Source organism: Filicampus tigris, chromosome 20 (assembly GCF_054856515.1).
Source record: "Filicampus tigris isolate MCC_2025a chromosome 20, RoL_Ftig_1.0, whole genome shotgun sequence".
Classification (NCBI taxonomy): Eukaryota; Metazoa; Chordata; class Actinopteri; order Syngnathiformes; family Syngnathidae; genus Filicampus; species Filicampus tigris.
This window is the reverse complement of record NC_141236.1, coordinates 10,332,248-10,358,909: the sequence shown is the minus strand read 5'-3', so window position 1 is coordinate 10,358,909 and position 26,662 is coordinate 10,332,248. Positions and strand designations below refer to the sequence as shown.

The 26,662-nt window shown below is 44.2% G+C and overlaps 2 protein-coding genes and 1 long non-coding RNA gene across 10 annotated transcripts in view; 1 reads left to right on the top strand and 2 right to left on the bottom strand.

Annotated features, from left to right (window-relative positions):
* Positions 1-19,024, bottom strand: part of LOC147128259 (rho-associated protein kinase 2-like) — a 22,727-nt gene extending 3,703 nt beyond the window's left edge. For 3 of the 6 annotated variants that reach the window (XM_086018486.1, XM_086018479.1, XM_086018482.1), the window contains exons 1-28: positions 18,573-19,024; positions 15,040-15,121; positions 14,671-14,771; positions 13,617-13,754; positions 12,755-13,015; positions 12,443-12,587; positions 12,170-12,308; positions 10,944-11,035; positions 8,837-8,996; positions 7,913-8,009; positions 7,752-7,834; positions 7,627-7,675; positions 7,409-7,544; positions 7,198-7,289; positions 6,735-6,981; positions 5,985-6,091; positions 5,741-5,900; positions 5,384-5,544; positions 4,760-4,944; positions 4,615-4,684; positions 4,382-4,485; positions 3,740-3,926; positions 3,419-3,512; positions 3,226-3,320; positions 2,604-2,792; positions 1,561-1,729; positions 351-418; positions 175-263 (exon numbers count right to left, since the gene is read on the bottom strand). In XM_086018486.1, coding sequence (XP_085874612.1) covers positions 175-263; positions 351-418; positions 1,561-1,729; positions 2,604-2,792; positions 3,226-3,320; positions 3,419-3,512; positions 3,740-3,926; positions 4,382-4,485; positions 4,615-4,684; positions 4,760-4,944; positions 5,384-5,544; positions 5,741-5,900; positions 5,985-6,091; positions 6,735-6,981; positions 7,198-7,289; positions 7,409-7,544; positions 7,627-7,675; positions 7,752-7,834; positions 7,913-8,009; positions 8,837-8,996; positions 10,944-11,035; positions 12,170-12,308; positions 12,443-12,587; positions 12,755-13,015; positions 13,617-13,754; positions 14,671-14,771; positions 15,040-15,121; positions 18,573-18,668 — 3,596 coding nt within the window. In that variant the 5' untranslated portion in view covers positions 18,669-19,024. Of the gene's footprint in view, positions 1-174; positions 264-350; positions 419-1,185; positions 1,396-1,560; positions 1,730-2,603; positions 2,793-3,225; positions 3,321-3,418; positions 3,513-3,739; positions 3,927-4,381; positions 4,486-4,614; positions 4,685-4,759; positions 4,945-5,383; positions 5,545-5,740; positions 5,901-5,984; positions 6,092-6,734; positions 6,982-7,197; positions 7,290-7,408; positions 7,545-7,626; positions 7,676-7,751; positions 7,835-7,912; positions 8,010-8,836; positions 8,997-10,943; positions 11,036-12,169; positions 12,309-12,442; positions 12,588-12,754; positions 13,016-13,616; positions 13,755-14,670; positions 14,772-15,039; positions 15,122-18,572 lie in introns of all 6 variants that reach the window. The other 3 variants (XM_086018484.1, XM_086018485.1, XM_086018483.1) reach the window with 3 other exon arrangements.
* Positions 18,579-26,662, top strand: part of LOC147128257 (uncharacterized) — a 27,458-nt gene continuing 19,374 nt past the window's right edge. For both annotated transcript variants that reach the window (XR_015083798.1, XR_015083799.1), the window contains exons 1-3: positions 18,579-18,807; positions 18,893-19,081; positions 19,654-19,781. This is a non-coding gene — a long non-coding RNA (uncharacterized LOC147128257). The remainder of the gene's footprint in view (positions 18,808-18,892; positions 19,082-19,653; positions 19,782-26,662) is intronic.
* LOC147128258 (sine oculis-binding protein homolog A-like) overlaps positions 20,368-26,662 on the bottom strand; it is a 12,377-nt gene continuing 6,082 nt past the window's right edge. Inside the window, exons 6-7 of one of the 2 annotated variants that reach the window (XM_086019768.1) lie at positions 24,715-26,627; positions 20,368-22,833 (exon numbers count right to left, since the gene is read on the bottom strand). In XM_086019768.1, the coding sequence (XP_085875894.1) occupies positions 24,720-26,627 (1,908 nt within the window). In that variant the 3' untranslated portion in view covers positions 20,368-22,833; positions 24,715-24,719. The remainder of the gene's footprint in view (positions 22,834-24,714; positions 26,628-26,662) is intronic. The other variant, XM_086019769.1, reaches the window with a different exon arrangement.

The following is a 26,662-nucleotide window of genomic DNA, read 5'->3' as shown; positions in this document are numbered from 1 at the left end:
ATGCTCAAATTCAAAGCAGGGATAATCAGGATCATCTTTTTGTTCCAATACTTTCACTTTCAAGCTTTTTCGCCTTTTCACCGTACAAGTGGGAAAACTGCAAATTGATTTAAACTTTGCACCACGTTAAACAACAGGCAATTATGCTACAAACATTTTAGCAGGTAGACTCACTCTATGTCCAAGATCATGAATGGGTTGGCCTGTTCTCGGTCCTGCTCGCTGTTGTAGAAGAGAATCTTTTTACTGCTAACCACTACAAACTGTTGAAGGGAAACAAAAGAGGCAAATTTGGTTCAAAATGAAATGAGAAAAAAATGTCATTACCCGACCTGATTCTGCTACGTTACCTTTTTGTCCCACCCGAAGCGCTTGGTGTGCTTGGTAGGGAGCGAAAGCCAGCCCTCCAGTCTGGAATCTAAAGCAACGCAAAGAGTCAACATTTTACGCGATATGTACCTCGCATATAAGCTCGTTGTTATGTTCAAACCCTGCAAGCATGCATCATGTTTACAAAAGTACAGAGGTCACTTAACTCTCACACCTCCAAGTGAAATTGGAAGACAATGTGGAGCGTATGTCCCCCCTTTAGCAGCTATATATGCTAATAATGGTAAATTGAATTCCCGAGACTTTTTTCCATGTATTGTACAAAACAAACCGCGTGCCTCTTTTTCAGGTCAGAAGCCAGAAGTCAAGCTCTGAGTATGCATCGGTGGACATCAAACATATTAAGACACAGCAGAATCAGAGTAAACAGAGTAGAGGGATTAGCTGACGTCATGCTGAGCTCAACCATGGTCAGTATTTTTTTTTCCATGTACAGGCCTCTAGACTGAGACCAATTTGGGCGCCTTGGCAAGCCAATTTCCCAATGGTACGCCGAAACCAAAAATAAAGGATTGCGCCGTTAAATTATCTGTCTTGTGGAAATGTGATTCAAATAAACAACGTGATAACGACCATAGTTAGCTAATCATTTACCAGTCAATATTCCCTAAAAAAAGACAGACAGAAACTTTGTTTAAAAGGAATGAACCTATAAAGCACGCAGTGGAAAATTTGGGCACATCCATGCAACCAGTGCAAAAAAAAAAAAAAAAGTCTAGAGCCATGATTTATATCGATTAACAGTAGTAGTTTGAGGTTCAAGCCTTATAGTTTGCACCACCATGCAGGGGTCACCTGCAAGGTCAGGCTCAGGCTCCCGGTATGTGAGAGCCAGGGGACGTTGGCCCTGCTCCTCACTTTCATCGTTTTCTTCATCCTCAGAGTCAGAGTCAAAGAGAGAGTGCGCCGAACGGAGGTCGGGCCGGGTGTCGATGCGCACTGATTTGTGTGTGCGCTGGTAGGTGAAGGACATTGATTCGGAGGTGTGTGAGTGAGTAATGCGCACTGCGCCCCGGGGGGGGTGAAGAAGAATGAAGAAGTGGGGGAGAAAAAGGTCAAAAACACCGCAGATGATGGTGCAGAATATTAAGTGAAAAGAGAGGAAACGGAAAATTGCCAGGAAGTGACAGACACTAATTCGAGCGCTCAAATGGGAATGCTCGTTGCTACCTGGGTAACCTTCGCCCGCGTCCAGGTCGTTGGCGCTGCTGATGCTGGTGGAGTCCAGAGAGTGGACGCTAAGGGAGGTGAGCTGGCACCGGAGCTGCTCGAGGTCGCTGTCCTTGCTGGCCAAAGTCATCTGAAGCTCCTGACGCACCTGGTTCTCCTCCGCAATTAGCTGCGCCACACACACACACAAACATGCTAGGAGGAAATTCGCTTTCACCGACGCTAAACAGTGGCGCCTTGAGATTCGGCTGTCCCCATTGAAATGAATGTGAATCCCATGAATCTGTTTGATAAAAACTTTGATCGTGTGTTTTTTAATAAGAGAAAAAAAACACTCCGTAATATAGTACGTTATAAACATATACAGTAATAACAAATAAATAGAACGTAAATAATGAAACAGTGATCGTACGGCTTCATCATATGAAGAGACATGGCAAGTTTTCATTAAGCTGCAGTGATAGTCAATCCTGGCAGAAGATAAAGAATATGTCTGTGAGTATTAGGTCACATCGTTCACCAAAATTCAAATAACAAGAAGAGTTTCCACGAGCAATGTAGCTACCAGGTAAGCCAAAAGTTAGCCTAGCTCATTTATTTTGTAACGTGTGGTCTGCTGCGTTTTACCAGCAAGTTTATTATAGTTAAACGATTATAACTCCAGGTACCAGTTTGTCGCAATTTCTTAGATACCTATGGTGTAATTTCTGCAAAATCCTTCTTATTGAATAACTTTACTACATACAACTACTGACACTGGAGCAACTTTGTACTAAGGAATTTCGGCAACTTACTCATGGCAAAAAAAAAAAAAAAAAAAAAAAAAAAAAAATAGGATAATATTATACTATAATTTCATTTAATATTCAATAAATGTATTTTTATTTAAATATTATTCATTTAATTTTATATTACAATATTTGAGTCATAAGCCATCCGTTTCTCCAAAAAAAATAAAAAAATAAATAAAATCAGCTTTCCTCCTCATGCATTAGGATGCATGTCCTGCCTCGAGGTCATCGAGGCGGCGTGGGCGCACTCACCGCCTGCATCTCCGACAGCTCGCGCTGGTATTTGATGATGGTGCTGTTGAGTTTGTCCTTCTCCGATCGCAGCTCCAGTTGGAGCTTCCTGTTCTCCTTCTCCTTCCTGTGCACCTCCGTGTCGGTGCCTCGGTGGCCTCCCCTTGGCGGCTCCCTCCGGTTCATCACCTCGGCGAGCTTGTTGATGGCCTGCGTGACACGCCGCACGTTTTGTCATCACATCAATGGACGACATTTGACGTTCAATGTAAAGACAAATGAATGCACTCTGAGTCCTTGTTCACCAACACTTGAACCTACATATTTCTTGTGGATGGGCTTTTAGAGTTTTCTAATTTGGGATAAGGCAGTTACTGGCACTGAGATTAAATTAAGCAGCTATGCACTTTAATAGGATCTTAATAGGACATATTTAAGAGAAAAAACACAGTAAATGAAGCTTGCTGTTGCTGTGAATAACAATGAGGGTGAAATCACAAAAGCCAGCAGTCGAATATTTATTTCTTTTTTTATAGTAATGATAATGTCTGACAAAACAATTATTGGTGGAAAACATTCTTGAAAGTAAAGGAGGAGGCAGAGCGTTCAATCGCTGCGTAGGCGGCATGACACACAGACACACCTGAATTTTGAGCGTCCTTTCAGTCTGCAGCTGCTTTTCAAAGGCCACAATGAGAGTGCTCATGTTCTGCTCCTCATCCTTTGCTTCCTGGAGCTCTGCAGAAATGACAGCGCATCAACGCTCAAGGTTTATTTACACAATATATAGCAAGGGCTGTTTTTTTTCTTCTTTTTTTTTTTCCTGGAGCACTCACGTTGCTGCAGTTCTTTCAGCTGGTTGTTGAGTTCCTCCTTCTCGCTGGCGAGGTTGGCCACATCCACGGTCAGCGTGCGATTGGACTCTTCCAGCTGCGAATGACACAAATAGGCGTGACCAGGTCAACTTGAATGTGCCGAAAGTCTACAGGCCATTAAATAATCATTTCAAACTAATAAGTCACTTGTGCAGTTTGTGGGCCACATGTGAGCAGTAATGCACAAAAATGGAAAGGAACTGAATATTTTATGGCGTAACTATACTTAGTGTTAGGTTCTTCTAATAAGCCAAATTCGGAATATTTTTGGTGGCATCTCACCGAGCTGATGGTGGCCTCCTTGTCGCCAAGCTCCTGCTTGTGTCTCGCCATCAAGTCTTTGATCTCCAGCTCCTTCATGATCTTCTCCTTCTCCAGATCCGAGTACTGCTCCTCGGCGATGGAGCGCGCCAACTGCTCCGAGTCTGCCTTGGTCAGGCTGACTTCCAGCTGGGAAGTCAGCGATTCCCTGCGGTCGGGGGAAAAAAAAAGGTGGAACTCATCAATGAAAATGGTGGGGAAAAAAATGGATGAATGGCTAACATCTGTTTTTTTCCAAAAAGTGCCCAAAAATGATGAAGATAATTTAGTACAAGTGTGCCTTGTAATAGAAGGAATCGTGTCTCTCATGTTGCCATGGTAACCCCAGATCACCTACTTCAAGACATTATGCTATGATCCAATAATCTATTCATGTTAAGCACATACATTGATTGGCTTCTTAAGTTCCCTCTTGAAGTTTTTATTGGTTAAAGTAACATATTGCAATGCCTGTTTACTGCCGGCCCCCCCAGGTGGCATAAAAGTAAATTACGCGAGAGGCGGAGCCCTGCAGCAAAAAAAAAAAAAAAACCTTGTTACTCCTTTGTGCCGCTTGAATATTCATGCAGTGTGCTAGTCTTCTGCCAGTCAGCCTGCAGTTACCTCTCCTCCTGATACTCTTCCAGATGTTGTTGGGCCTCTTTGTACAAGGTGTTCCTCTCATCACACTCCTCCTTCAACTCGCGGATCTGCGTCTTGTAAAGGGTCTAACACAGGGACGAGATTTCCCCCTTAGAGGTTCGCCAACAACGCAACGGCCACTTTCGAACACAAGCGGGCGTTGCGTTTGTTTCACTTTCGAACCAAGTGGACGCAAAAGGGGGAAGAAGTTCTACCGTGAAATATTGCTCCGCCTCCAGCTGGTCCTTTAAATCTTTCAGCAGGCTTTCCGACTCTTGCTTCTCCCTGTAACGGCATCATGAATCTGTCATGCCCACTACAGTTTCTTTAAATCAACACGCGTGTGTGTGTCGGGCCAACCTGCGCAGCTCCTGGTTTTGTTTCTCCAGGACCTGCTTAATCTCCAGCAGTTGGTTGAGCTCCTGTTTGAGCTGCTTCTCGGAGGTGTGCAGCACGGTCACCTGCTGTTTCTCCATCTTCAGGTCACTCTGGGCCAGACTGCGCTTGTGGGCCTCCTGCTCCAAACGCAGGCTCAGGTTCTTCACCTGCATTAGCACAGTGCCCTTATGAGCTATTTTGAAGAATTGTGCAGGGTCATTAGGAACCGAACGCTTGTGTTAATAAGGCCGCGCTTTGTCGTTGCATTCAAATAGAGGGATAGGGGCCAAGCCCTGCCGTGAATAAATCGAAAGTATGATCCCAAAACAGTGTTGCATCATTTCTACGGGTGTTCTCACCGATACGAAATACTGACGCCTCTGATATTTTTGATACATAACGTTTCGTTTAACGCAATGACAAACAATTGTGAATTACTTGATGTCCCCGATACCTTAAAATAAGGTCGATCTGATATCGGTACTCTTTTTTTTTTTTTAAAAGGCCTCTTGTTTCACCTACTGCGGATGGGTCTGAAAATGATGGCGGGTGATAAATGGGTTTTCACTGTCGGCTTCCTTATAACGGTGATATCATCAAACACACCTCTTCGGAAACTCTCTCCTTTTGCGCATGCAGCTCGTCCAGTTTGTGCTGCGCCTGTTTGTAATCGCAGTCCAGCATGGAGTGATCTTTCTTCAGCTGCAGCAGCTTGGCTTCCAGCTCCTGCTTGAGATTGCGCTCCTCCTGAAGGCTGTGCTCCATCTCTGAATGACAAAAGAAACAATTTGGATGAAAAAAGACTTTTAAAGCAAAGGAATGATTTTTTTTTTGGTGCCATTTATTACCGGGCAATTACCAAGATCAATTCTGAATCGTTTTAAGGGAACATTGCCATGAGTGCCTTTAATGCAGCGTTTATGCGAGTTTAAGCGTTATGTTTTTTGGTTTTTTTTGGCTCACCTTTTAAGGCCGCAGATTTCGCCACCTCTATGGACTGGTAAATTTGGTTTTCGTCGGCCAACTTGGCCTTGGTGGCTTTGTGTTCAGCCTCCTCCTGCTCCAGACTCTGTTGGAGCGACTTCAACTTGAAAGTCAGCTCGATCTCTTGGTTGCTCTTTTCCTAAACGGTCAAGGCAAACTTTGCTGGTTAAAACGTTTTCGTTTTGTGCGCCATTTCAAACGGTTTAAAGAACTGGAAACCAACCTTTTCAAGGTCAATGATCTTCTCCTGCAGTTGGTTCTTCTCAGTCTGGACGTTGGACAGACATGACTTCATTTCTTTCACCTCCTCTTTCAGGCCAGATGTGTGTCCTGAGGTACGTGAATACTTGTACTTATTATGACAACCAAGAGAAAAAAAACAAGAGTAGAAACGACATGGAAAACAACCTGACATCCGACGGTGAGACACGATGACATAATGTTCCTGCACGCTGGGCCCCAAAAGAGATCATATATGTCTCACTTTTACCTATATCCACCCATATGTAAACTTTTTTAAAGTTTTTTTTAGGAGGGGAAAAATGGAGGCAACATGCAAACAGGTCACACTTTGTTATTCAATGTCTCCATTGAACGTTAAAATCAAGTTTCCAAACAGCATCACACAAGAGGTTCTGGCGAGCTTCAGCTTTGGCTTCCGTGGTCCCGCTGCGAACAAATATTTCCACCAATGACCTAAAAATTTCCAAAGGCTTACTCCAAACAAACAATTAACATCTTGTTTGCCCGTCACAGCTCCGAGTTGTGCATATGTTGGATTTTTATCACCGTAGCAGATGTTAACATTGTCTTCAGTATATTAAAAAAAAAAAAAAAGCATCAAGTGTTTTGGGTTATTTGATTAAGCTTCACATTATTAAAAATGATTGCATCCAATATAATCCCTAATGATAGTTTACAACCACTTGTGTGCACAAAGCACAAAGCATTAAGCATTAAGCCAAGAGCTCACCCTGGAGGTCGGCGATAACATCCGACTTGATGCTGTGCTCCCTCCTCTCGGCCTCCATCTCGGCCCGCAGCGCCGTCAGCTGCCCCTCCAGTTCCGTCTTGGCCTCCTCCAGCTGCTTGCACTTCTCCTGCACCTCCCTCAGGCTCAGCTCCAGGCTCTGGGCCTGTTTCTGCACCTCCGCCTGGCTCTTCTTTAGCTTCGTCGCCGCCTCCTGCTCCGCCTGAAGCGTCCCGGCCGCCGCCTCGAGCTGCCGATGAGAAGGAAGTGGTGCGAACGATTAACATAAATAATGATATGCACCTCTTCATCATTCATTCGTAAAGGTCGCCATTTTGGACGGTTTTGCTGTTTGGTGGACGGATGGATGGCTCGGCGGTTCACACTTTCTTTTCTGTGTTGTCTCCTTGAACATTCACGCTATCATTTTGGTACCAATATTCAGACTTAGCCTTCTTTTCCTCACTTGTTTCTGCAGCTGGATGTTCTTCTCATTGGAGATCTGGGAATTGTGGTTCCTCTTCTTCAAATCCTCTAACTGCTCCCGCAAGTTATTCACTAGCACGTAGAGAGATAAGCACAAGATCCATTTAGCAAAGGGTCGATCTGACTAGCTAAAAATGAGCAGGCAGAACACACAGAATGACGGTTGGTCACAGCGAAACACGGCCGCTCACATTCATTCTCCAGGCCACGTTTCCTGTCCGTCTCAATCTCGACTTTGCGCTGGTTCTCGGTACTCTGGTGCTGCAGCAGGGCGCGCTCGCGCTCCATCTGCCTCAATGAGGCCTCCACGTGCTGTCTGCTGTTCATCTAATCAGAGAGACAAGAACTCAGGCTAAGTGAGGGGGGGGGAAGCAGCTTAAAACGGTTGCGTAGCTGCATCCATCCTCACCTCCTTGTCCAATTCCTTGACCAACTTGTCTAAACGATTGGTGGCATTTCTGTGGAGACACGGCAGTGGTAGTCACTACAGAATATGGAGTCAAAAAGTTTCTATTTATGAAGTTCCACGCGTACCGGAACTTGCGCTCCAGCTCGTCTTTGGCCTGCATTTCATGGTCGAGCTGCTCCTCCAGTTCATTCAGTTTTTTCTGCAGCTGCTAACAAACCAGAGTCGAATGCTACTAACCATGTTTCTATTAATCCAAGATTCACACTGCCCAGAAGCAAATGCTTACTTCTTTTTTGTTGTCAGAGCGCTGTTGCTTTTCCTCCAATTGTTCCTTTACGTTCTCAGAATCCTGCTCCGAGCAGTTTTTCTTTGCCTTCAGCAGCCTAAGAGAGAGAAGAAAGTCCAACTAGTGCAACAGTTTGGAGTTTTTGCACCTAAATAAAACAACCACATGTTTGTATCTTAAGGACTCTGAGACCTTCAAGCTTCTGGGTTGCTTTCGATGATGATGATGATGATGATGATGATGATGATGATGATGAGACATTTAATGGTTAGCAATTATATCTGGAAATCACTACATGACCCTTCAACATGGTTTTATGATAAACAAGGAATCTAAAGCCATTTTAACAAGATGGAAAAATGGTTTCCAGATACAGAAGGCAGCATTAGTGAATATTTTCACCTGCATCTGCACATCCCACGCTTATGCTAAAAATTGTTACTTCAACTATGGGCTGTAACATATACGTCTATCTTGAGAATGACAAGACCGCAGAGTAACAACAACAACAATTTCTAGTAATAACAGAACTCAGACAGCCTCAAACCAAAAATGGGAGTTTTTTTTTTTCTTCTTTTTTTTTTTTTTTTGCATGCATGCATGCATGCACTCTGAGAGCATGCAGGATTTGGAAGCTCATGGTGAGAGACGAGGGCAGTTTTGGGCCGGCTGTCAGAACAAGGCAGCACAGTGTGAAGAGTGAACAAGCGTACAGTGTGTGAAATCTGGAAGGCTCTATTAAAAAAAAAAAAGGTAGCTGCCGTGGCCTCTGTTTCCTGTGTCAGAGGCCTGCATTGCCTTTGCTACACGTGAGACTAATTTCAGTGGGGGAAACATGGAAACTGACATTTAACACACATTAATAAAAAAAAATAAAGAAGGTAACAAGCAGGTGTCAAGATAAAAGAAAGTAGGAACCCTTACTGGTCTTCTTTGAAGTAGGTGAAGCCGACAAATGGAAGCTGGTTGCCCACAAAGGCTTTTGGTGGCGGGAATGTCTCCACGGCTCCTTTGTCATCCTCAAAGTCATCAAAGTTGCTGGTGTCGATGTCGCTGTTCAGCTCAGGTACGACGGGAGCCACAGCTGGAGAGGGACATTTAAACACGTTGAATGCCTTCAAAAGTCCCCTTCACAAGTGAGCAGGCTTTGGCTGCGCTGCTCGTAGTAAAAAAGAAGAAGAAAAAAAAAAAAGAGAGACTTGGGCATGGCTGGCGTGACCACCGCTCCTTTTCACGCACAGTGCTCACTTTGTGAACACACATACACGCTGTGGCTTTAACAAATATAGCCTGAACGCTACTCCGAAAAAAAAAAAAAAAAGAAGACGTCTGTCAAAGGATGACACAGAATGGCAACGGGTGAAATAAAGCCATCTATCAAGGCTTAAAAGAAAATTATCACCTCCATTGTAGGGTTTTTCGACATAAAATGTGTGTGTTATTGCCAAAAATCGATTCAACTCTCTGATCTGCACTTTTATCTGGATCCACACCAAATTTTGGGGTTCTTCCTTGCCTCAAGCCAAAAGAGCTTTTGAATAATCTAAAATGTCAACAATCACCTATTAAATTGAATAGTGCCAGTGGTGATCATCCAGAAGTTAACAAAATGTCATCCAAATGTGTTTCTCATTAACCTATTTTGTTTGCATAAAACTGAAATGGTTAAAAACATCTTGGCAGAACATAAAAAAAACCCAAAAATCAAACCAAGTTCATAAACAAATAGTGGACCATCATTACAACATGAATAAGCGACAATTATCCTTCCTCGCAACCTGAATTCATTCTCATAAAAGTCGAGCTTGGGGAATTGAAGCAAATCGGGATAAAAAAAAAAAATAAAAAAAAAGGGAAAAAGTGGTGGGCCTTGTGGCTCCGTTTCCCAGAATGCACCCTGATAGAGGGTGGCTAATGACAGGCAGCCCAGGCCACAGTGACAGCGAGAGAGCGGGCGCAAAACCCCGCTACTGGGGCATCCCTTCTCATTAGGCCCCGCCGCACGGCTGGCCCCACCCGCCCCTACGAGGACGTTGCCTCTCCCAGCCACGTCCATCCACTCACCCGTGGCGACGACGAACCTACGAGGAGCACGCAGCGGGGGGCATTGTTGTTATTTTTAAACTGGAGGTTATGAGTGTGTGTGTGTGTGTGTAACATGTTAGCACAGTGGGGGTTTCACCTTGCAGACTTGCCAGATTATGATCAAAAGTCATAATGTGTCGTCATAATGGAAGCCAGGTGAAGCAGAAGTCGTGTCTTATTCAGAAAAGACAAGGCTCCTTTCATAGAGTCCACTTATGAACGCTTCACAAGTGATGTTTGAGTTTTAAATGTACTGTAAACAAAGTTAAATCATACCATTACATTTTGGCGAGAATGCACATGTGGTTGATGTCATTAAAAAAATTTGTACAGAATTTAAAAATGTCGTGGAAACAAATTTACGCGACTTAAATGTTTGTTTTTTTAGGTACATTCTCTTAAAGCTAAACTACTGCAAGTTGCTCAAACATAACCTAAATTGAGTCTCTCTGGCACCAAGGCTTTATTTCCTTTTTAGTGAACTGCTGGAGGCTTTTTTTAGGATTATTATTATCATGCTCTTGCGCTGTGATTAAACCCAAAACAAAACCCATGTAGTGCAAATGTGTCATGTGAACTTGACAAAAGCCAGATAAAATGACATAATAAGTGGCTCGCGCGTATCAGGCTGCTTCACAGGACCTTTTGCCAAACAACAACGGCCTTTTACTTAGATTGGTGTGACTATAGAAAGTGTTGAAGTTTTGTGCCTCTTCTTTTAGTATTGCAATCTAAATGTCACTAACGGTTAGCAGCATTAGCGCTGAGTTATTCCTGCCTGCGGGTCTTCTGGTCGCCTCATGCAGGATGAGCACATGCAGAGCATGTGCGCCAAACATACAGGGCATGGGAATCCTCCATCAACTGGTCCACTGGCATCAACATGCTAAGTAAAGTGGGAAACTAACAAGCAGGAAGAAGAAGAATTCCCAAAAAAGAAACTTACTCTCTCGGATGTTGTCGAAGGTCCACTGGTCACTTTTGAAGAAAGGATGACTTTTGATCTCCTCAACGCCGGTGCGGCCCAGACGCACCTCCCTGCGCACAGTGTGGGGGGGCGTGAAACAATCAGACCGAAAACACCTCCCTCCGTCAGCATCAACATCGCAGTCACTATTGAGAGGAGTGACCACTAGGCGAGGACCGCAGAGACCAACATGGACAACCACATGACCGCGGGTGGACGCGCACCAGCACCTCCTGCGAGCGCCCGAGACAATAAAAGTCAGACTAACTTTCGCAGACTGAAGCGGCCCTCCCCTTGCACCTCTCTGAAACTCGACCTGCGCTTTCTTCCCCCCACTTCTTTCACTGCTGGGCGCGCGACCGGAGGGGCGCGGCAGCTTGGCCTTGCCACGTGTGGGACATTCCAAACTCAGCCAACAGGAAGAAAACGGAGGGGCGGGGAGCGGGAAAGGCAGAAGAGTGGGCTTAAAACTACCGCTAACATTAAAAAAAAAAAAAAAAAAGAGTAACGGCAAAAATTGTGTCGGTGGAGGAAAGGTTGGCGTGAAAGCACAGACGAGTGGCGATAACAGGAGGATCTTTGCGTGAGGCGAGCTAGCTTTTTCACCTGACAGAATGTCGAGTGAGAAGGTAAATAAACAGTGAAAAAAAAGTGAAAGGCTCCTCTGTATTGAGGTAGAAAGGGTCTTGTCTGAGTCCTCTCAAAGGGGGGGCAGGACTATTAATGTAAATAGGAAGTTGTCGCTTCTACAAGTGAAAGGCTCTTGATAGGTTTTCACGGTATCTTAACTTTTACACTTCAACACTTGTGTTTACACAAAAAGCTTTCTTCAGTATTTCTAAAGTGTTTCGAATGATTCACAGGGTTCATACAGTTCAGGTGAGAAAAAAAATCCATGAAGGTACTTTTAAAATACATTTTTAAGCTTTCCAACACCCTGCGGGGATAAATTTACATGTATTTGTATATATATTTAAATGATGACATTAACTAGTTTGTTGGTCACTTTTGCAAGGCTCCAAATGATTTTTTTTGCCTTTGCGGAGCAGTTTTGCGAATCAATCATTTAATTTGAGGAGCAACTTTCTGATTTTGTGCAGCAATTTTTTTTTTTTGCAGGTTAATGCCAGGGTTGTCGAAGAAAAATATGACAATATATGGTATCACTTCAAGAAGTGTGAGTGTAAATAAATACAAATACAAACCTGTCAGTTAGAAAGGCACAGATGAGGTCTTTGGCCTCCTGGGACATTTCCACATCATCCGGAAAGATGAGGGAATTCTTGTGGTTCATGATCTTTCCGTAGGTTCCCACCAGGGATTCAGTATAGAAAGGCGTTTCACCTGTCAAATCATTTGACAGAGTCATAACTGAAAAGCAATGTGACTAAGCTAAAAATGATCTCTCTCACACAGGCGTTCCTAATGTTGTGGTCAGTGAGCGCATTAGCACGTTACATCCACAAGAGGTCACTCACCCACTAACAGCTCGTATAAAACGACCCCGACAGACCACCAGTCGCATTCCTTCCCGTAGTGACCCTCGCCTCCCTGAGACTGCAGCACCTCCGGGGAGATGTAGTCGGGCGTTCCCACGGCGGTGTCACTGTGTACCATGCCTGTCTTTGGACGCACAAAAACATGTCATATGGATGGAAAAACATTGTGGACTGTGTGCTGTGTTTTCTAAACACTAGGTGGGGCAATTTAGCTATAAAAAAAAAAAAGGCAACCGGCTCCAGCTCCAGAGGTGTTGAGAACAAGGCCAAAGTGCACAGACGCCAACTTACAGAGTCCATCTTCATGCAGGTGCCAAAGTCGGCCAGCTTGAGGTGCCCGTGCTGGTCGAGCAGCATGTTGTCCGGCTTGACGTCGCGGTGGATGAAGCCCATGGAGTGGATGGCGTCCAGGGCCAGAACCGCCTCGGCCGTGTAGAAGCGAGCCCACTTCTCCGGTATGTCGTAGTTCATGGTGAGCGTGACCATGTCGCCGCCCGCCATGAACTCCATCACCATGTACAGGTGGCGGTCGTCTTGGAAGGCGCAGCACAACTATGACAAGCGCACAGGCATCAATCACACGCTAATAATGCTAACTCATTTTAAATAAAGACAAATATTCACCTAGTTGCCGATTAACCCTAGAACACTGACGTTAAAATTAATCAATGTCGATATAATATCCAGGACAAAAAACAGTTTTCATCAATTTATGTAAAAGTACAACATTGGAAGTTGGAATTGGAAATTATGTAGGTGAAAAGCACCCGACGTTACTGTTCTCTGGTTAATGGGAATAAAACCACTACGTATCGGTTATTAATACTAACTGCTACTAGCTATTGTATATTCATAATCAGGGACTGGTTCCTTGTTCCTCAAACTTTAATCTTTATAAAATTAATCTGGAATAAGTATGTCAAATGTGACTATAAGAACATTAAAACGTTGTCTCGAGTGCTTAACAAGGAGCGGATCAATTTAGAAAACCAGAACTAGCAGAATTTCAGAAAGGGGAGCTCCGTCATAACACACACTGTCAATTACATTTCAGCATGTCATTTTCTTGTACTGTAGTCAGATTCGCTCAACCCACTCCTGTTTATCACCTCAAGTGAGCAGAAGGTGCAACAAAAGCAGTACAAGCGCACACCTGGATGACCCAGGGGCTGTTGGAGAAGGCCATGATGTGCCTCTCCTCCCAGAAGAAAGCCGAGTCGGACCGCTTGATCATCTCAAACTTGTTGAGCTTCTTCATGGCGTAAACCTTCCGGGAGGCTTTGTGTCGCACCTACGGCGCAGAAAATTGCCAGACGTACGGCGTTAGCGGCGTGTGAATATCAGTGTCACAAAGACTTGGATCATTCACAAAGAACGAAGCTGCAATTAAAAAGGCACACGCCCGGAGAACGACAGGCTCGCACATGTTGCTCAACTCCAGCAAAGCAACCCCCGCCTGCATCACTGTCTTTCCACATGCGGCTCCTGTCCAGACAGGCTCGTAGCACAAAACTCACAAAAGTCGAGCTTCTCGTGTCACACAAGACAAGGTCCCTTGTGAGCTAGTGCCTCCGAGCTCTAGAGTGAAAAACAAAGTCCTACTCGCAATGTTTATTAAAGCGGAAATCAATCCAAACATTTTTTTTTTCCAAGAATATGTTCCCAGCAGGCCCACTAGTTGAAACACGGCATTCTGATTAATGTTGCGTTTCTGGAATATGAGTTAAGGAGCAAAATCCACCTATTTTTAGCCATCTCAGGGGGCGGCCATTTTGTCATTTCTGTCGACTGAAAATGACATCACAACTACTCAGGGCTCAGGAGACGTCCAATCACGGCTCAGCTTCAGAAAACAGGTCAGGTGATTGGTCGTTACCTGAGTCCTGAGTTGTTGTGATGTCATTTCCAGTCGACAGAAATGACAAAATGGCCGCCCCCAGAGACGGCTAAAAACAGGTGGATTAACTCTTATTCCACAAACGCAATATCTATCAGAATGCTTTATGCTTGGATTGACTTCCCCCCTTTAAGGTGGTTATAGTTTAATATTTCCTTTCGCTCGTGTAGCCAAACACGATAACTGAATATTTTTTTAAACCAATCTCAGAACAAAGCAGACCTTGGGCTACACCTGGGTGGATTGCGCAGGTGTACCTAACAAAGCGGCTGGTGGGTGTGCAGTACATTGCGTTCGCGAGGCCTCTCACCAGCTGCACTTCTCCATAAGCTCCTCTTCCAATTAGCTTCACCTTCTCGAAGTCTTCAAGCTTGACCTGCAGCTCGCGCAGCTGGCTCACCGCCTTTTCGTCTGCAAAGAGAGCGACGGGGCACGTTGCCACGGCAACAGGTGGGTCAAACTTCAATCGTTCAGGCCGAGAGAAGATGGTCAGCTGTGAACGTCTAGAGCGGGGACATGTGATCGAATCCATGGCAGCAGGTAAACAATTAACCTGCGTATCCACTTTCTAAGGCTTTTTTTTTGTTGGCTCGTAGTGTGTCGTTAGATTTTTTTTTTTTCCCGACTGTAAAATATGTGCTTTGGCTCCATAAAGGTTGGGAAACGCTGCGGCACTTACATCGGCTGAGAAATGTTTCGATGTTCTTGTTCTTCCGCAGAGCGGGATAGTTCAAATCGTGAGCCAAGGCATTTATGGAATCCTGGAAGAGAAAAAAAAACAATAAGCAGCAATTACATACTGTAAATATGAAAAGTCAGGACATGAAATGGAGAGATAACAAAGCTACTCCTTTTCAAAACAGATTTTTTTTTAATGTAGATAATCAAACAGTTATAAATTGTATAAAGCAGATCCCAACTACTGCCGAATTAATTATTTGCCTTAAGTATCGGTGGCTGGTATCAGCAGCCATCACGAGAACCCGATACCATAAAATAAGCCCGATATCGGCCCGATAAGTCAAGCAATTTTTCTTAACCAGGACTGTTCACACTCCCTGGGTTTCTTCCACCAGTCTTGTCTTCCAGTGAAACCGTTCTGACCCTTTGGAGCCCCAGCGCTTCTTTCAATGTTTGTTTGTGGCATCCCTAACCCTAAGCATGGGACCAAAAAGAAAGAGAGAGAGAAAAAAAGCCATTTTCATCTCAACACAGCACCCCTCTCTGTCGGTGAACACAGCAGGACAGACGGGTGACAGGCTGTGACCTCACTAGTGTCATCGGGCGCATCGGGTTTCAGCACGGAATCGAAACGCCACGGCGGTGCGGTGCATCTTCTCAACCCGTTTGTGATGGACATGTGCCTGGGCGGGCAGGGGGCAACCGGAACAATTCTGCGCCTTTAAATAGCAGCGGTGAGGAAAGCTCTTCCCCCCACTGCAGACGGGTGGAAATAGACCCGAGGCTCACATGCTATTTATTGTGGGACAAACAGCTTATGGCTTTGGACTGACGATGCCATTACGCACACGGCGTGAATATGTGTATACGTTTCGCTGTAATGATCGTACCGAAATAGACGGAACACACAATCAAGGCTGGCATATTTTTATACCACACAAGTCCGCAATAACTAGAAAACTTTCTTTGACTTCACAAATGTGCTGTATGAATTTTAAGTCATTCACGTAACACTTGCATGACAGTTGATGTTATATTAGGAGTTACATTTTTGACGGTGTGAACGTATCATTTCATTTCCATTGTTTGCTATAAAGAAGCATTTGAAATCATAGGTCTATCATTACTGCAAACAAGTTTAGTGGACAAGATTTTATCAGCTGCCTAAGGCTAATAAAACAATCATATCAGCTTACTGCTAGGCGTTCTTCCATCTATGATTCTACTTAGAATTGCCAATCAACTTGTGTTATCTTGTGTGTTTACGATATAAATCCCACCGACTCGACAATTAGATTTAATTTCTTTTGATTGTTGTTTCTGGAATCTGAACACTTCTCAACACGACCGGGTAAGCGCATACTCCGAAAAAGTCAGCAATTTAGGGATAGCACCGAATTAAACGGGGACGAAATACATACTAGTATAACATAACATATTTAAACATAGCATGCAAAGTTCAAGGAAAATCGTTTTTAAAAGTGTTTTGAAATGAAAATTCTGTAGGATTCGGAATCATTGTTAAATTATTTTCTTTGAATTCCATTGAGGCGTTTCACTTTGGACTAAATGTTTCTATTACACAGTACAGGCACTTGTCGGGGATTCCTGTCGTTGTGAAAGCACAAAGAAAATTCCCCTATTGTTAATGGTTAATATAAGAACAATAGACTTTTGACAACTTAACAACAACAAAAGGCTAAAGTGATGTCTTTGCACTCATCCGTGACCAGTCATTTGTTATTGATAAACCCAGAAAATCTGCAAACACCTGCCAAAGCTTACGGGATGTCAAGTTTTCAGTGGTATTCATCCTACTGATAATAACAACATCAAAAACGCGTGTGTTTGTGAACAAACGGGAAGGGGGACGACGAGAGGTCACAGCGGGTTATCGCCACCTCAATTCCAGGACGTGACCTCACGCTTCCTGCGTGGGAGGTGCCCACAGCAGTTAGCTAGCTTAGAGGACATTGCTGCGTCCATCTGGCTAGATGCTTAAAAAAACAAAACAAAACAAAAAAAAAAACAGGCTGGGTGGCAGGCTTTGTGAAGACAAACGCGCAGTGTTATTTTCTTGAAATGACGCTGCATTATGTCATTTACAAGAGTGATTAACAATTCAGAGTATGAGGAAACATTCCTTTGAAGACTACGCTGACATTTTTTGGGGGAGTCTGAATGAGTCAATGAATGAATAAACTGTAGAATATTAGGGAAAACAAATAGGAAAAGGGCTTGAACTGCTGATAAAAAGTAAATAATAAGTCAACAGCTGGCAAATGAACTTTGTATTGGCACAACACAACAGTAGAAAGTCAAAGGTAGCCTATCATAACTAGATAGCTGCATCCATTTTCCTGTGGTGAGGGTGGTGGGCACCCCTAAATTGAATTCCAGCCCCTCTAAAATTTAAGATACTATTTTATCAATTGTTTAATGTACTACATAGCCTTTTTAAACAAGCTATAGAACTGTCTTAACATACAGTGCTTAGTTGAAACAGAATACTTTAACAACAAAATAACAGCAATGCCCCCCTCACACCACCTGGAAAAATGTTTTGCTCTCTCGCACCTCTCCCCGTACGATTTGTGCAGAAGAATATGGTGCCTTCCAATGATATACAGTACTGACAGTACAATCACGGTGTAAGTAGTAAATAGTAAATAAATTAAACCTGGCTCATGTGGAATATTACTTACATCTCTCTTACCACTGATAGTCCTCATTGTTGCTGAATTAAATTACAGATCATTATTTGTGTTGTTTGACAGGAGTTATCTGACCATTTATTTTCTAGCAAAGGAAAGGTTTTAGGTGGTCAGAGACAGCAACACTGTCCTCTGTTTGAATTGGAATGGCAGAAGCTAGCTGTTCTGTCCTGTGAAATATTAAAGTCAAGGTGCTATTGACAAGCTAACCGATTGAATGCCCATGACCAAAAAGTGTTATGCTTCTCTTCCATAAGTTTGGGAATGAAATTGCGTTAATATGTACAGAATGGTGTGGTTACATTGCTCTTGCCTGGCTGGGAGCACAACTAAAACTCTGACTCTAGGATTGCCCCTGGTAGTGGGTAAACTGAAGCCTAATTCAGCTGACTTTTGGGGAGGCACGTTACACCCTGGACAGGTCCCCAGTCAGTCACAGGAAACAAAAAACATTCACACCTATTGACATTTTAGGAGTATTCACTGAACCTAACATGCCTGTTTTGGGAATGTGGGAGGAAGCCGTAGTAGTAGAAAACTCCACTCAGGAAGGAAGCTGAGATTCAAACCCAGAACTGTGAGAAAGACGTGCAAAGCACTAGTCGCACCGTACGGTGGATAATAAATGATGATCATATGATCAGCACTGATCAAAATTAAGCCTTGAATGTGGAAGTGTATCTAATATAACCTGTCTCGTGAGTGTTTGTGTTTACAGGTGTCAAATGAGCTCGTCTAACCTGCGGCCATTAAAGACGCGACAGTATGACGTTGGCACCTCTTGCCTGAGTATCCCTTCGATTTTTTTTTAACTCACCAGCAATGTTTCCAAGTTTAACACCGACTCAGGATTCCTCATGAGGACCTCCAGTTTATTCAGCCGGCTTTCCAGTCTGCTCTCCGCCCCGAGCATGCTTAATTAATAATCCTCTTCAGATATCATAAATAAATAAAATAAAAAGACACCGGAAGTGTGATCTTTTCCCCCCCGTCTTGAAGTATCTTGACTCGACTAGTCACGACTGGCCAAGGCTTCTCGTGCCAGCACTCCGGTAAGTGTTCGTTAAAAGTTAGCCAGGTTCATGAATTATCCACGGGCAAAGTTAGACAATTATGTCGTTTCTTGTTCCTTAAAAGTGTCCGCGGGCAGGTGAACCGGCCGAGTAGTCCCTTTCGGGCCGGGGCCGACGCCAGGCGGGCTTTGCTGCGCTCAGGTGAGCCCGCGTCTTATCCCAGGTGAAAGCCCAACAAAACTGATCCGAGTTCAGCTTGTTCAACGTGAGCGACACGCGCCGCCGGGAGCTGAATTGCTACATGAAACTTCCGGTAAGGTCTACCAAATTAAAAGCAGTGCATTTTAATGTTTTCAAACTGCAGTGAAACTCATTGAAATCGTAGCCTGGCGAAAAATAAGAGGGATGAGAGTTTGGGATAAAACGTTTTTTTTTTTCCTTTTCTTTGTCGTCTGATGGGTGTGGCTACCTGTGAAGGTCCAAACAGCTAAATTGCGTATACATGTGATGATATAATAATGCTATCTTGTTTTTAAAGCAACTTTAATGACTGTTTTTTAATGATTTTATTTCATAATGATTCAGCTTTTTTTTTAATTGATTTTATTTTCATAAATATAATTTTTTTTATGCTGCTGGATTAGGGTGCCGCCCACACCTTTCATTTTGTATTAATGTGTTTGATTGTTCTGCCGTTCACTTAACGTAAAGTGCAGCTGTGGCGTTTTTTGTTTGCACTTTACAAAAGCGTTGGCATATCTGACGCTTGCTTGTCATTGTACTCTGTCCGCTATCATAGTATTTTTCAATAGTGATGGTTTCTAATCTAAACTCCAAAGCACTTTGGAAGAGCCTGAGCCTGAGTCTGCTTTCTTCTACATGCAGTAGTGGAGCCCAGAGTGTGGAAAACATGCAAGCTACCGTAAAGATGACAAAAACATTTTTGTGGCGCATGGACACACCACCAAACACAAACTGCCAATATCCCGCCCAAAACTTCATGGAACAATCAAGTAAGTGCCCTTTATAATATCATAAAAAAGGTATCACTGGTGTATGCAGCATTGCATCACCAAGGTATGCTGCATTACACTTGTCAATTGTCCCGTTTAAATGACGAAAGGAGCATTAATTTGCATCACTACTTCTTGCTTTTATTTTGAAAGTTCCGGTAGGGCTCTGTTTTATTTTAGCTCACTTGTCATCCAGCTTCCCCATACATTATTATTAGTAAATATTTTTTGAGGACTTTACCCACCAATATTGTTAATCCATTCTGACCATCGATGTTGTTCCCCCATGTCCGGATACACTTGCACCCACCAATCTCACCCACATGCCCCCCTGACTCCCCACACCAACCTCCCACCCCCACCAGGCCGGAATTCCTGCCCTCTTATCTCATCAATCTGTTTCAAAGCCTCAACTCACTGACTTTCAGTATTTGAGGAATGCTGATGCGCAGCCTCACAGACATGCTGCTGCAGCTAAAAATAGCCTTTAGAAACTAAGATTCTGGCTGTCATAGGCCTGAATTACTTAATTATGTACCGATAAACACACGTTCAAGGTTCAGAAATGGCACTGAAAAAAACAAAGTTGTTGCTCTTAGAATAACTTTTATTTAACTTTACAAAGAGTTCAAATACAAACAACCTGTGATATCTATTCAGTGGGCTAAATGTGTTATAGCAACAAAACTGTGGCACTAAAGTACTTTTTTATCCAAATTTCAGTAAAGCACACATAAAGCATAAGGGCATAAAAAAAACAGCCAATAGTTAAAATGTGCAACAAAATCAGAAATGGCAGTCATTTATTTGACTTTTTTTTTTTTTATCCTGTGGTGTGAGCACAGATTTTTTTTTTTTTGTAGTGACTCACACAAGCTGTTGTCCAAGTCTCCTGGCCAGCCAAGGATGACTTCCAGTAATAATGGCATGACCTGTGGTGGTGAGAGTGGTGGCTGGAATGAGTCTGGGGCGTGGTGGGTGGCGGGGTGGGGGGGGGTGTACGTGACGTGACGTGGGTCGCCACAGCGGGCACGCTTATGCTTGGACGAGCACACATAAGTGGATATAGTTCTGGAATGATGGCACAGGTGGGGGTCACATTATGGTTATTCTAACTGTTGAGTTGACTACTGGAGCCATCAAACTGGACTACACACTTGTGCCTTTTTTGATGCGATAGCGCTCTATGAGGAGGACAAGTAAAATAATGGCATAGCAGAAAATGTATTTGGCATCCAATGTCGGTCTGGTGGATTTGTTGGCTTTCCTGGTATTGTCTCAATACAAATAGGCAGGCGTAATATTTCCAAAGCATACACTGCTCTCTAGTGGGGATGCAGTATAGAGTTGGATTACAGGAGGTCAGTATTTTGGACAGTGACAGATTTTAAATGTGTCCTTTACAAATGGAGATTTAATGGCTTCATAATTTGAAGAAATGACAAAAAAAAACAAAAAACTTTTGTGTCAACCCATGAGTCTCATCCATATATTATTATAACGCAAACCCCAATATCTCTGTGATCAACTGGCAAAAAAAATGAGAGTGTTGAACATATAGTAAAATGGATAAAATCTCAGGATGTGTTCCCAAAAGAGGCAACGGTAATACTGATCGCTGTATTACAGCATTTTATGGTTGAATATAACACCACATTTGGTAATAATTACAAGCCTGTTATTTTCTGGAATCATCTGATAAGAGCCTTTTTCTAAAGGCAGAATCTATAGCTCGCTCGTCTGTCCCGTTAGGGCATACTTTGTGAGTAAAAAACAAAAGAAACAAATCAAAACAATATTGAGTGAATGATTGATTGAATTTGATTACTGATTAATCGCATCTTGAGGCAACTAGGGCGAATGCGTTACTTGGCTTCGACCAGTAGAGGCGCTGTTGATTCAGTCTCAAGTAATTTGCTGTCAAAAGAAGTACACTATGACATCAGCTGTGGGAAGTTGAGCAACAGGCGCACAACTCCTGTAAACAGCATTATTCTGCTCCATACCAAAAAAAATCCCCCTTGCCCCATTAACAAATAAAAGGTCATTATTTAATCCAAACGGCCACCTAAACAGATCAGGTGAAAGTCGATGGGCGGGATCTTTAAACTACATTTATGGTCATCAGGACCACGAGAGTGATCATGGATCATCCCATGATCTCCGTTCCACTAGGCAATTCCTCTTATAATCTGCTTTCTATACATTATTTTACAGGAATCTAATTCAGATATTCAGTCACACTGCTCAGTCATCAGTTTTAACCCCAAAATTCCTCTGTGATGATTTAAAAAAAAAAAAAAAAAAGAAAATCTCACCTCCACCCTGAAAGGCAGAATAGCTCGGTGAATAGCTCAGAACTCAAACGTGAATGTGTTTAGATTGGGCAGGGAGATGGATGAGAGAACGTTATCCTATATTTCTAGCTGTCGGTCAAAAAAAAATAAAACCCTCCTCCTGAAGTCTGAGCCCCCGTCAGCCAGGTAACCCAAAACCTGGATCGGGGAGTCCGTGTGGTATATGGGGAGAGGAACAATGTGGCTCTTTGTGCAAGCTGGGCAGAGAAAACAAGCTGTTTCCCCTGGAAAGAGATCATGTTCAGGCTCCATCTGAGAAGACCACACAAGGCTGATCAGTGCCCTGTCTGCTGCGAGGAGCAAGGAATTGGGGGAGGAGGAGGGGGGGGGGGTTGAGGAAGATGAGTGCACAAACATCAACACACTTCAGGGGATCGTCTGACAAGATGTGAAAAGATGGTCCATATCAAACAGCCCTTGGACACAACAGAACACACTAGCCTGTGACACTTTTCTTTGGTCCAAAATCTGTGATTGTGTTGTGTCCCCCCCCCGCCATCCCCAAACCCCACACGTAGACTACAAGTGGCCATCTGGGCTTCCTGCTTTGGCTCCCTGCTGGTCCACAGACCAGGCAACACTGGTGGGCTGTGGCGAGCAGGCGGAAAGGTGTTAGCACTGGCGCCGTCCACACGAGGGCGGGGTACTGAATCTGGCACTGCCGTACTGTGTTGAACAGGGGTGCTGTTCATCCACTGGCGAGGGAAAAAAAAACAGAAGGGGAGAAGAGGATAAGATGTAAGAGATCTTTTAAACATATCGCATTTATTTATTCACCCATGTCATATAAACACTTTGAGTCTACTCGACACTACCGATAACTTACACAATCAAACCGAGAACATCTGGCCTCTCTCTCTCACACACGTGCATATTAAATGCCAACAGGCGCGCACTCATGTGAAGGCAGTGTTCTGTACTCCCTCTGTCTCATTGCGTTTTAGTTTCAAAAGCTCAGCGAATCCTCAAGTGGTGGGTTCGGATTACACAGGCCTATAAAATATCCCAAATAAACGCAAGGAAATTTAGACAGAAAAAGCAACTGTTTTTCTGAGCTCAAATCTCCCCGGTCGGCTGCCGTTTCTGTCGGAGTGAGAGATATTTTAAAAGACGTTCGGCCGTAAAGACAATGAGGGAGGAAGGTAATGCTGCTGTCAGGGCGCAGAGGTGGCGAGCTAAAGCCATTCACATAGGGCAGCAGCCAGCTCTCGTTACACACAACGCCGGGCCATAAATCCGTCTGCACGACACAAGCAGCGCGCTGTGATTTCATATGTATCGGTTACTAGGGGAACACTTGAAACCACAACAAATGACAACACTCACTTTTAGTGAAAGAGAATCTTACGATACGTGTGTGCCAAAACATTATTTCCAAAGACAACGGTTTGCGCACTGTCCGTCCATAGCGTTTGAAAATACTTTTTTTTTTTTTTTTAAAGTTGACTGTTGACCTTTGGAGGGACAACGCAGCGGAAAAGCAGCGCAGTTGAAATTAAAAACCACGTCTGAAATATCAGCGGATTAATCTCAGGACATACAGCGAAACGGTAACATGATCTCATTATGGCAAGATACCAGTGGGCGCGGACGCACGGCTGGTGTTACAGCCATTTGGACTACCAAGCCAGCGAGGGAAATAAAGAGGGTCCTTTTGATAGGTCCAAAGTCAGGAGTCTGTTCTGCTAAACTTAACATCTGGTTGGCAACAGACAGCAGTTGCGAGTGCAGACACTGAATAGGATGATAGGAGAGCGCTAGAGTCAGCCAAGCTAGGGTGTCACTATGACGTGCATAATTGAATCACTCTGGTTTTGTCCATATGTTTTCTAAAGAAGCCCCGGAGCTGTACTCCAGCTGGGTCTTACTCGTACAGTAGTACCTTGTAAGACTTTCTGACAATCATTCGCGTCTACGTTGACTTTCAAACATATTTGTCGTGTCTCAGTTTGACTTCGAGCTTGCTTGATCATCCCTTGCACCCCAGTCGTCTATTCTTGCCTGATGCAAAAAGCCTATAAATTGTGCACTGCAAACCACCCACGATAAAAGTATATGTTATACACACACAACTTAGTGGAGCCAAAGGAATCCTGGCAGGCAACCAAAGCATTGTGACTGTCAGGTTGTCGAAAGTGATCGCCTTTCAAAGTGACTCTCACTACCCGTGCCCTTCACCTCCTTCCCCGGTTGTAACCTTAGAGCCCCGAAGAGTGCCAGGTAACCGGGATTCTCTCTGTTCGGCGCCATGCTGTTTAGTGAGTATGTGCATGTGAAACCTGTGATTCAGTTTCCCCTATGGGAGTCTGCGCACAGACTTTCCGGTCCTTGGTCAAATGATATTTGGTATAATTGGCGGTTTTTAATTCATAACATGGCATGTCACTTAGGAAAGGCTTGCTAAGTATTATAATGTACTGGGATTTCTAATACCAATAACAAATATATAGTAGTTAGCCCACTTTTCCTGTCATTCCCTAAGTAGTTATTTTATTTTCCAAGTCTTGGGACTTGTGACATGCACCAAATTAAGCATGTTAAGTGTTCTCTCTCGCCTGAAACATTTAACTTCTTACCTCTTTTATTTGTTTTGATCACGGATTCGTAGGCATCTCCTCTTCAGAGGTGGCTCCATGTTTCCAGCACTGGGCATATTAGCAGGGCTCCTTAAGCTACCCTTGTCCCTGAGTTTGGGCAAGAGTAGTGGGGTGGTGGTCCCACCTGTCTTTGGTGCGGTAGGTAGGGCATAGGCGTGGTCCTCATCTGGCAAGTGTGGGTCTTCTCCTGCATCCCTAACTGCTGCTGAAGGCTCCTCTGTCTGATTGACTGTTCCCTCAACCCGTACAGAGCAAACAACTGAGCATTTGTTTTCTTTTATAGATTCCAGCTCAGTTAATGCAGGTTCTGTAGGTGCGGATGCTCTCTGAGGTAAGGGTGAGCCGGGGCTGGCTATGGATAGCACTGAAGAAATCCCATTAGGACCATGGTTCTGAGATTTCAGAACAGAAGCCATGGTGTCATATGAGTGGTTGTTCACTGCAGGGCTTGGAGTGTGTGAAGGTGAGACGTGGCTGTCCTTATGTTGTTGTACAGTGTCATGTGAAGGGGGCTGCGGTGGTGGAGGTAGGCCTGATTTGGGACCCTGCACAGACCCTGTCTCCTCTAGCCCTGAGAAGTCCTCTACTGTTTTGACATTGGGTTCCAACTTCACCTGGGATCTCTGTAGAACCCTTTGTATAACTTGTCGTTCTGAGTGTTGTTGTTGTTTATAGTCCGTCAGTCCTTCTGAGCTCCGTGTTGAAGAGGGTGATGTGTTGTACTGTGCACTGGGGGACAATGTCCCACTTTGGCATGTTGATGATGGAGATGAGAATGGCCTCTCTGATTTAACCCAGCCTATGTCCTTGGAATTGGGGTCACTGGGTGAAGGGAGACCATGTGGCAAGTTTCCACTCAATCTGTGGTTTAGCAAATGGCTGTTCCCTTCAGGAGTGCCGGGAGATGGAAACCTTGCAGGTATGGATCTACATCTGTCTGTTCCCTCTGGCACAGGCTGTATAACACCAGTGTGATTCGGGGTTTCTAGATTTGTTTTGGGAGGGACTGGAATTGGTATTGGAATGGGTATTGGGACAGGTAGAGGAACAATAATTGGGTACGGTACCAGAACAGTGGGCTGGGGTAGGAGCGGACTAAAGGAAGGAATGCCAAAGTTCATTAAGGGAGGCATTGGCACAGGGCCTCTGGGTAACATAAGTGGAGGAGAGTGTAAGCCGGGGTAGTAGGGCCGAGGAAGAGGATGCATCAGTCCTGCAGGATTAATGCAGGAGGAAGTTGGAGGCTGCAGGTGTGGCGAGTGAGGAGGTCTGTGAATAGGACTGGAAGAAGGAACAGGGGGTCTTGGATGGTGGGCATTAGCAAGGGGGCTTCTGAGGCCCTGGGCATGAAGAGGCGGTCTAATGAAGGGCATTTGCATTTGAGGAATCCGTGGATGTTCTAGTGGGTGGCGTGGAAGAGGAGGAGGAATAAGTGTAGGGTGAGGTAACACCTCTACAGCAGGAGGAGGCGGAGGAGGTTGGATGGGCCTGTCCAGCGTTCTCTGCCCAGTGACAGGAGGTTTAGACGATGATGACTCTGATGGTGACGTAGAGGCAGATTCTGATGATCCCAGCATTGGTGTAGGGCCCTTGGGAGATATGTTTCTTTGATGTGCTTCCCCTGTGCTACTACTGTTGTTCCAAGACTCTGGTGTAAGAAGCTTTTGCCCGCCAATATTGTGGTGTGATCTCCCCTCTTGGCCAGCTCTAGCGGGGCTGGAGCATGTAAGAGCTGCTCGAGCTTCTCTGTAGAACACATCCATCTTATACTGATTCAGGCATTTGGTGCTGCAGAACTGGAGTCGCTCTTCACCGGATCCAAAATCTAGGTATTCTTTGGTGTGACGGACATGCTTACACCAATCACACACCTGCAACACAGGAGAGAGAGACTGTGGAGGGTCACAAAGGTGAACAATCATCTGAT